This window comes from Castanea sativa, chromosome 6, assembly GCF_040712315.1.
Source record: "Castanea sativa cultivar Marrone di Chiusa Pesio chromosome 6, ASM4071231v1".
Classification (NCBI taxonomy): Eukaryota; Viridiplantae; Streptophyta; class Magnoliopsida; order Fagales; family Fagaceae; genus Castanea; species Castanea sativa.
In genome coordinates, this window is record NC_134018.1 from 18324014 (window position 1) to 18333399 (window position 9386).

The window sequence follows — 9386 nt, forward strand, 5'->3', positions numbered from 1 at the left end:
AAATAGGCCCAAAAAATAGTTGGGTCTGGCTTGCATAGGACTTGCAAGATTCTTTCATTAAAATGGTCTCTCACTTCATAAGTTTTATAGTTTAACTAACACTTCCTTATATTTGAAATGGAATCATCAAGATCACTAAGGGTACATTTGGTATACTGAACGAGAATTACGAAATGAATTGTAATTTTTATTACTAGAAAACAAAATGTGTTGTAATATAATAACTAAACATATTCATAAGTTTGGTTGTGAGTTATAACATTAGAATAAAATTTAAGATTTATTTTAGGAAATTTTTTACTCATACAATTATATCTCTTCAAAAATAGTTATTTTTTAAATTTAAGAAAAATATATGTTAATTTCTATGATTTTTTTATTTTTATAATTGTTAAATGTATATGGAAAGTTGTTTATTTGAATATATATTAAGTTTTGAAATTATTACACTCACTAATACATACCATCCAGAGTTCATATGGTCTAATTTTTTTTTTTTTAAATACCATTAAGCGTTGGACATTGTCTTTACTTTTATACGCTGTGAAATCAATAAATAAATATAAATGTCAGGCTATTCTAGTAATTTGACTTCCAGCAACCATACAAAACCAATCAAAATGTCAACAGATAGACTTTCTGGATGAGGCGCGCCAAAATCTTTCTGCAACTTCCAACTTCCATTCATGGCGTTTCCTCTATCTTCCGCCATTATTTCTTACAAGCACTCTCTCAATGTATCCATCACTCCCTCATTTCCAAAACTAAGTTTCCTCCCTACCCAATTCGTACTTTGCTCTAATCAACTGCCTAGCAAAGGCCCAGCAAGACCAGCCCGCCCCAGAATTCATTGCTTGTCCAAGAAAACTCTTTCAGAGGTTGGTTTTGATTCTGCTCAAATATACATTCTTTAGTGATAATGCTTTCTGGGTTTAAACATTCTCGTAATTTCAATTATGATTGATTGGAATTTCAGCTTTGTTTAAAAAAAAAATGCTGTTTTAGTGATTGCATTATACTTCTTTTGGTCTTAAATTTATGTTTTTTTTTTGGGGGGTTTCTGTTTTAGGCTGACTGTGTTCATGTCCTGGACATTTTATCGTCTAGTCAAGAATTGCTTATTTTCGGTAGCTTATTTGCATAAAGTGTGACATAAAGCTAAAAGCTAGCTTATTTTTAAAAAGCTGAAACTTACATTATTTGAAATAAGGCTAAGACAAAAAGTGGTGTGAGACCTGAAAATAGTGGAGAATTTAAGCAAAAAGCTAGCTTATAATTGGCTGCCAAACACACATGGCAATTTACAAGCATTGGCTTATCTGGCTGATGTAATGAATCTTATTTTATATAAGAATTGCTGATGTAATGAATATAATAGATATGATTTGTTGCATTTGGATTTGAGGATGTATGGAAGCAGATAAGGATCTTAGACCACAAAGTCTAATTGTTTAATGAGGCTTTAACTACGCATAAGGTTTAGAGTTGTGAAGGAAGGAGAGAGATGATTGTGAGAGAGTGTTTAGTACTAAATATTATAGAATCAGGTAATTGGGATAACACTTTCCTTCTATCAATTATTCAAAGTTGAAATATTAATTAACAAGTCTCTCTTCTTTGGCCATGTGTCCATTAAAACCAAAAAAATTTGAGAATACATTTGGCTAAGTTCTTTGTTGCTGCCAAGAGTCTTGTAGCTCAACTAGCACAATGACATCCACGGTTCAAATCCCCCCTCTTCCAATGTAACTGTCAAATTTTCTGCTAGCTTATTTATTAAAAGATGAGCTAGCAGCAAATAAGCTAGCCAAAGACACATAGATCTTACATGAGAAATAATAAAGGATTGAAAGCCAAAATTCCCAAGTCCAAGCCTCTTTATCCAAATTTCTTAAATCCAAAACCAACTTTAGGTGTGTTTAATTTATAGAAAATCTATCAATTCAACTTTTTTTGTTTGTTTGTTTGTTTGGCTGAGTGTTTTAATTGATTAGTTGCTGAGTTTTTTTTTTTTTTTTTTTGATAGGTAACTAGTGCAGCAGTTTATTGGTAAAAAATAATAAAATCTTTGAGTTCACGATGATGAACACTATAATGGATAGTCTAAGAGAAACAAGGAACTCTATAATGGATGATCCCTGCTTCCTGAACAATTTCCTCCAACAAAATAATAAACTCGCAACAAGGCCTGGCATAACCCAATTAATCCCAAATATCTGAAGCATATCCACCTACAAAGCATGGGCTACATCACAATGAAGTAGGAGGTAGCCCATAGATTCCCATTACATCGACAGATACAACACCAATTCGCTAATAGATTTAACAATCCACAGATTAGTTGCTGTGTTTTTTTAAAACATAGACAATGCAGAGGATTTAACTTGATGGATTTATGTTAAAATATATGGTGAGAAACACCATGCAGTATGCCACATTGTGGTAGCAAAGTAATGTGTACACATTGGAGCGATATGCATTATTGCATCCAGTTGATTTGTTAACACTACTGATTTGCAAGTTCTCAAATTAATGCTATTCTGCAGTCATCCATTCTACTTTTAACGATGAGGAGTGTCAAATCATCTGAGTAATTCATCCTTCTCAGTTGTAGCCACCTTAGGTACTGACAAGACTGAAATGGCTATTAATCAGGAGAAAAGTTAATAATTATGATGCCCTCTGGGAGTCTTCCCGCTTTCTGAAATGGGTTGTCACTCATGCAGGAGCTGGCAGACCGGCATGATTTTCCAACCAACTTTTACTTGTCAATTTGCAGACATGGAGTTAAGAAGCTTGAGAGCCTGATTGCTGTGATCCTTTTGTCTATTCAAATTTCTTCTCCACTCCCTTTGGTTGGTTGGGACTCTTTGTCTATATCTCCTGCAACAGCAGTTCTTTATTCTCCAGATACCAAGGTTCCAAGAACAGGAGAACTTGCTTTAAGGAAGGCTATCCCTGCAAATACAAACATGAAGACTATACAGGTTACTGTTGATGATTGAACTAATTTCTATCCTCTGTTAACTTTAAAGTAATCAGTTTGCAGACCATCTTGCCTCTGCTTCTAGGAATCTTTGGAGGATATCTCATACCTGCTGAGAATTCCACAGAGAAAGCCATTTGGGACCATGGAGGGGAATGTGAAGAAAGCTTTAAAGGTATTTATTTCCTGTTTTTTGGGGAGGCAGGGGAAGTTCATTTCTTTATAGAAGGGAAACAATCTTAACTAAGCTTTGCTACCATCCAAAAGTTAAGAGAAGTCATGCGATAGGTCTAAAGAAAAAAAAAAAAGGGGGATTTTTTTCAGTACCACTTTTAATGTGTTTATTTTATAAAGTTCCTCCTGCATTGCTTTCTGCTCTTTCACTTGAATAAAGTTTTTTGAGAATACCCCCCCCCCTCTCTCTGTGTGGCATGGCTGCAACTACTGTTTTATTTAGTTGTGTGTTGAAACTGATTCTCTTTTTAGCTTTACGTTTACTTTGCAACTTGTAAGTTAAATGTTTGTAATTTATACCGTATAGCATGGTGTCATTTCCCAGATTCCCCATCATATGATTTCCTCGTTTGAGTTTTTATAGCTTCATCTTATACTTTCCTTTTTGAGTTTGTATAGTTTAAGCACTTGTTTTTATTATTTGTTTGTTTTTTTCTGTCCATTTATCTGTATATTACACACTTACGCTAATATGATTTCTTCTGATTTTTACTTGTTCATTGCGTCCTACTTTCAGATAGCAGTGGATGAAAAGGATTCTATTTTGGCAAGTTTACCAACAAACCTGAAGGAAAAGGGCTCCACATTGTATGCATTACTTATTGATGGGAAGGTATGTGTAGGTCCTTATGAAGAAAGAAATTTTATGAGAAGGCTGCCAGCACAATATTTTATTTCTTGCTTTTCTCAGAACTCATATATAGCATCTAGAATAACAATGTGGGTTGATCAATTATCAAAACAAATTTTTTTATTATCAAAACAAATTTTGAAGTAGGAGTTCCTTTGGCTACACAGCATAGCCAAATGTTAGAGTCCAATTGTTGGACAGTAAAAAGGTTCTTTAATTGTTTATGCATCTCTGGAATGTGATATAATACATGGTATTTTCAGTTTCTTAATTCCCCAGAAGAAAGAAAACTGGAAAAAGAAAGATAGAAAGAAAGGAGGGGTAAAAAGAAAGGCTCTAATTGTACAGTACTGCATCTAAATTCACATATCTTATCTCTTCTTTTGGACGAATTTTCTTGACAACCTTGGGTTATTAATAACAACTTGACAAACTTGGTTGTTATGGTTCACTGCAGAACCTACCAAAATATTATTGAAGTTCCTTTGGTTTTCCAGGGTGGATTGCAAGCCCTTCTTGAATCTATAAAAGATAAGGACCCGGATAAAGTATCAGTTGGCCTAGCATCTTCACTTGATACAGTTGCAGAGATAGAGTTGTTACAGGTAACCGAACTCATCATAAATATGCATCCCTTTTCGAACTCTTAATCTGGGTATGATATATATGTCAGATCATCAAATGGATGCCTCATGGAAAGCACAGCATGAAACTTGACCTATTTTCCTCAAATTGTTGCTGCTTTCATGCTATTGGAAACCTGCAATGTTTTTGACTGAAAGGCTGATGATATTTTTCCTGTATTGTGCGTAATAGCATGATGCAAGAAGCACCAAAATCAATTAATATTTTGCATTTGAAATTATTTCTGTTTTTGAATTTTGAGTTTAGCTTTAATGTTGAGGGTTTTAAAGGATTTAATTAGGTATTTTTCATATTGTTGTAATCTCTAAGCCCTATTAAAGTAGTTCTCTTGTAATCATGAAAGCCAGGTATGATTTTGAATAAGAATTTTATGAGTTTAGAATATCCTTCTCTTTTGTTTGGTGGTAATGCCTAGGGCTTGCAGGCAGGTTCTAGGTGGTGAAGCCTAGGGTTTGTCCTGATTATCTTTTGTTCCTCTTTTATTCTTATTTTCCTAACCGTGTTCTTCATCGTAGCACTTATGTTGCAATCAGCATATAAGCATTTTGAACCCTCAACTTGGTATTGTTTGTAACAGGCTCCAGGATTGTCATTTTTATTGCCCAAGCAATACTTGAATTATCCAAGGTCAGTCTTTTCTAGAGATCTTTGGCTGATATTTCCTAACTACCTTCATGAGGGACTAGTAAATGAATCACAAAAAAGATAGGAGTCAGAGAAATTCTGATGTAATACTAGGAAGATCCTCTGTTTCTTTTCTTTTCTTTTTTATTTTTTTTTATTTTTCATTTTTACATTTGAATCCACAGTAATAAATTAAAGCAAAAGGAAAATTCCTGGCAGATCTGATTATTTAGTTAGAATTCTTTTCCAAACCCATTATTTGAATGGAATTAAATCTTTTTTTTTCTTTGTACTAATCATGAATAATTTTGTTAATGAGGACATTTTGGGTTTGAAGTGGTTTACAAGTTTTCTTTTTTTAGCTGGTTATATTAGTGACTAGTTCTGATTTTTTGAAGTAGTTCTTTTCTACCTGTTGTTTCTTATAAGCAGATATCCCTACACTAAAACTTTATGCAAAGAAAAGTTATAGTATGTATAATGTATTGAAATATTTATCGGTTGTTTGGACATCCCATGAAAATTGTACCAGTCTATTTGTTTTGGGATATTAGATGAGTCTATCTTTGTTTTCCTCATCATTCTTCCCGGTCTTATAGTTGGAAAGTTTTTTGAGATTGTCCGGAAAGTAGACTTTGCATTGGTATATTTGATACTTGAACAGGAAATTAATGTTTCTTTTTGATCTATAGGCTTACTGGGAGAGGAATTGTTGAATTTACAATTGAGAAAGGAGATGGTTCAACATTTTCTCCAGAAGCTGGTGGTGAACTAAGAAAGACTGCCACAATTCAGGTATGCCAAATGTTACATTTTCAGAAGGATGAAGTGATTGTATCAAGAAATCTTGCATATTGTTGTTATATGACTTCAATTTATATATTAAGGATGTAAGCATTTCTTGGTGATAAACTAACCCGTGAGATTTTTAAAATTTTAAATGGGAGGTGAAGTGAAGACAAGGATTGAACTTAGAACCTCCTGCTCGGATATCATGATAAATTATAGATTCTCCTAAAAGCTTAAGCTGTTAGGAAATTGTGAATTTAATCATTTAACCATAATTCTAACACTTGGCTTAAGTTGATTGATTTGTGGAATCTGGCAATCTCATGTTTTTTTTGGTTATGAGATTCACCATTTCTACCTTGCAAAAGAAGAGTTACCATTGTTACTACTACTAATTATCATTATTTCTATTATTGTAAATGAATCAATAACTTTCAGTTAATATTCTTTTTGTTATCTGTTAATTTTTGGTCTCCATTGAGGGACTTAACATAGTCAAATTAACCTTTGCTGTTGAGTCTTTGTTCTGAACAACCAATCAGAGCCTCAAGTCAGAGTTCTCTGTGAAAGATGTTATACAATAATCAGAAATGTTGGAATCTGTCAAACGGTACTTAATAACAGAATGACATATTGGTCTTCAAAAGGTGGATTTTTTTTTTTTTTTTAAATGTTTGGCATAGGAAACAGCTGGTTGAAACTGTTTCCTCTTCCATTGTTGAAATTGTTTTTGATGTTCTTAACATTATGCGTGAGCTGCAAACTCTGGTGGCTATACACTTTAATTATGCCTAGAAAACAGAGGTATCATAGTATGAATAATTTGAGAGTTGATCTGTTCTGAACCAGATGCATGACATTTGCATTGTCTTTTGAGTATTGATTTAAGGGTTTGGGATTGATGGTGATTCTCTCTGTTTGTATGCTTTGTGTGTGTGTGTGTGTGAAGTGTGTGCATGCCTACGTGGGACATCTCAAATACTGGAACAGCATTAATTTCTGCTGTTCCATTGATTGCCAACCGAGCTATTTTGTGGGATACTCACGAAATGTCCTTTTACGTTTTTGTTTCACAGTCTGAAATGTTTGATTGGTCAGCTTCCTAATTTACCAATTTGTATGTATAGTTATGACTATGATTCTCTCTCTTACTGGTAAGATTGTAAGAAGGTCTGTAACTTTTTGGGTTGTGATACAAAATGGTGCTTGGACTGAGGCTTTTACTATCAGAACCAGTTTGGAATTGGCCAGTTGGGTGCATAGCATGTCGTTAAATGGATGTTGGCTGGTAATTATAAAAAATTCAATGTTAACTGATTGTAAACCTGTATATTCAGGTTGTTGTGGATGGATATTCAGCACCATTAACGGCGGGGAATTTTGCAAAACTGGTAAGGTAGTAAAACCTCAATTCACCCTTGGGAAATATATATATATATATATATATATATATATATATATTGAATTGGATCCTTTTTTCTTGGTCTTTAATGCTTTATGCCTATACATTTGGTTTTCATCTCCTATATTCATAATTTTTAAGGGTGACCAGAAGTGGCTTCTGAATGGAAGATTTTTCTCTTCAAGGTTTATTCTTGTGTAGTCGATGTCTTAACTGTCCTCTTTTACTGTTTACAGTGTCCTACTCTGGCAGTAAATATAACTTCTTGATTCATCTTGAAATCAGATTAATTTGGCAAAATGATATAATACCTTGCAGAAGGATTACGTTTTTCACGGTTCCTTGTTTCACATCTAATTGAGAATTCTTTCCTCCCATATAAAAATATTTTTAAAAAAATAAGGAAGGATGTGAAGTATGAAGATCTAACAAGCTTGTGGGGATACAGCCTATTAAGGATATGTTTGACAAACAAAGAGAAGTTTAATTGATCGGAATTCTACTAGCCTTATGCTGGTCTCTCTTGAATACAAAGTCTGTTTATGCTAGTGCATATGAAGTTTAATCTTTTCCAATATCTTTTTGGTGTCTGTACGTTTGAAATTTATAGGCTGTAAATGCTCTCTGAAAAGAACATATGATCAATTGACAATTCTTCAGGTAATTGATGGGGCATATGATGGGGTAAAACTTAACTGTACTGACCAAGCTGTTCTCTCAGACAGTAGACTTGATAAGAACGGTTATAATGTTCCTTTAGAGATAAAGCCATCTGGGCAGTTTGAGCCATTGTACAGAACAACATTAAACGTGCAGGTATGTCAATCTCTTATATCAACAAGACATTTCTTGTGAGTAACTCTTCTCATTTTCTTTTCTTTTTTGTCCATGCATAAAAGGATGGAGAATTGCCAGTTCTTCCACTCTCTGTATATGGAGCAGTTGCAATGGCACATAGTGAAGTCTCTGAGGAGTATTCATCACCATACCAGTTTTTCTTCTATCTTTATGATAAAAGAAATGTAAGTTCAATTGGCTCTTTTGTTTAAATTGATATTCAAGTTCAGGCTTTTGTTAGACTAACAATGAAAAGCAGATTTTTGAAATTAGTTTTTCATGTATTATCTGTCTTGGTGTGACACTATTCCTTTTTTTTTTTTTGTTCTTCTTCAAACTTACAATTTCATATATCATGTGATGCAACTGCATTTGGTAGGCTGGCTTGGGAGGGTTGTCATTTGATGAAGGTCAATTTTCAGTTTTTGGGTATGATTTTATACTCCTAAAAATTTTCTTGTTTAGAAATAACTTTGGGTTTCCTTCATTAATAAAGAACAAAAAAATTGTTTCCTGTGGATGGTTGCGTTATTATTATTTGTTCTTTAAATCTGTTTCAATATGCAGATACACAATTGTTGGGAAAGATATTCTTCCACAGATAAAAACTGGAGATGTGATTCAATCTGCAAAGCTGGTGGAAGGTCAAGATCGCCTCATTTTGCCAAATGAGAGTTAACTTTCTCTCTCGCCAAGCACATTACTTCCATTCTTTGCATATGCTGCATTTTAAGTGGCATCAGCCTGATTTTATTGCTGCAGGTTGTCTTGTCAAAATTTTCATTTCCAGTTTTGTTTGGCATTTGAAGTTGAGTCATATGTAATGAAATTTATTATGTTTGCTCAACAGTAGAAACTCTCACCGATCCTTATACCGAAGAAACTCTAAAATCACATTAATATACTTTATTCATCATATATTATTTTTCTTCAAGTAATTAACTTTCAGTACGATTTCTTTTCTTTATCTTTCACAAATGGAACATGATAACAATATTTGGAACTTGATCTATAAAAACATTGGTGCTGATTTCTATGCATTTAAACAATATAGAAAGGTTTTGTATGGACGGTCAAGCCTTAGTATTGTCGGGTATTTGAGATGATTTCTCATTGAAACATGCCTTTATGAAGCGGCGAACACCATTTTTAGGTAGAAACTCTTCTAGGGTTTTGTATGGAGGGTCTAGCGCTTCATTTTGGTGGGCATTTCAAATGGTTCCTCATTCAGTTCAAGG

At 33.6% G+C, this 9386-nt stretch overlaps 1 protein-coding gene across 3 annotated transcripts; it reads left to right on the plus strand.

Moving 5' to 3' along the window:
* The first annotated feature begins 627 nt into the window (after nucleotides 1-627).
* LOC142638575 (peptidyl-prolyl cis-trans isomerase CYP37, chloroplastic-like) lies at nucleotides 628-9102 on the plus strand. 3 transcript variants are annotated; one of them, XM_075812609.1, is made up of 13 exons: nucleotides 850-878; nucleotides 2547-2623; nucleotides 2780-2987; nucleotides 3072-3161; nucleotides 3738-3833; nucleotides 4349-4456; nucleotides 5074-5123; nucleotides 5813-5915; nucleotides 7247-7300; nucleotides 7972-8127; nucleotides 8211-8333; nucleotides 8528-8577; nucleotides 8716-9102. In XM_075812609.1, exons 3-13 carry the CDS (start codon nucleotides 2973-2975, stop codon nucleotides 8825-8827), a joined length of 957 nt encoding a protein of 318 aa, XP_075668724.1. In that variant the 5' UTR covers nucleotides 850-878; nucleotides 2547-2623; nucleotides 2780-2972; the 3' UTR covers nucleotides 8828-9102. The 3 variants fall into 3 exon arrangements, with proteins under 3 accessions (XP_075668723.1, XP_075668725.1, XP_075668724.1); XM_075812608.1 differs by lacking the exon at nucleotides 2547-2623 and having other exon boundaries at nucleotides 628-878; nucleotides 2727-2987; XM_075812610.1 differs by lacking the exon at nucleotides 2547-2623 and having other exon boundaries at nucleotides 737-878.
* The last annotated feature ends 284 nt before the right edge of the window (nucleotides 9103-9386 follow it).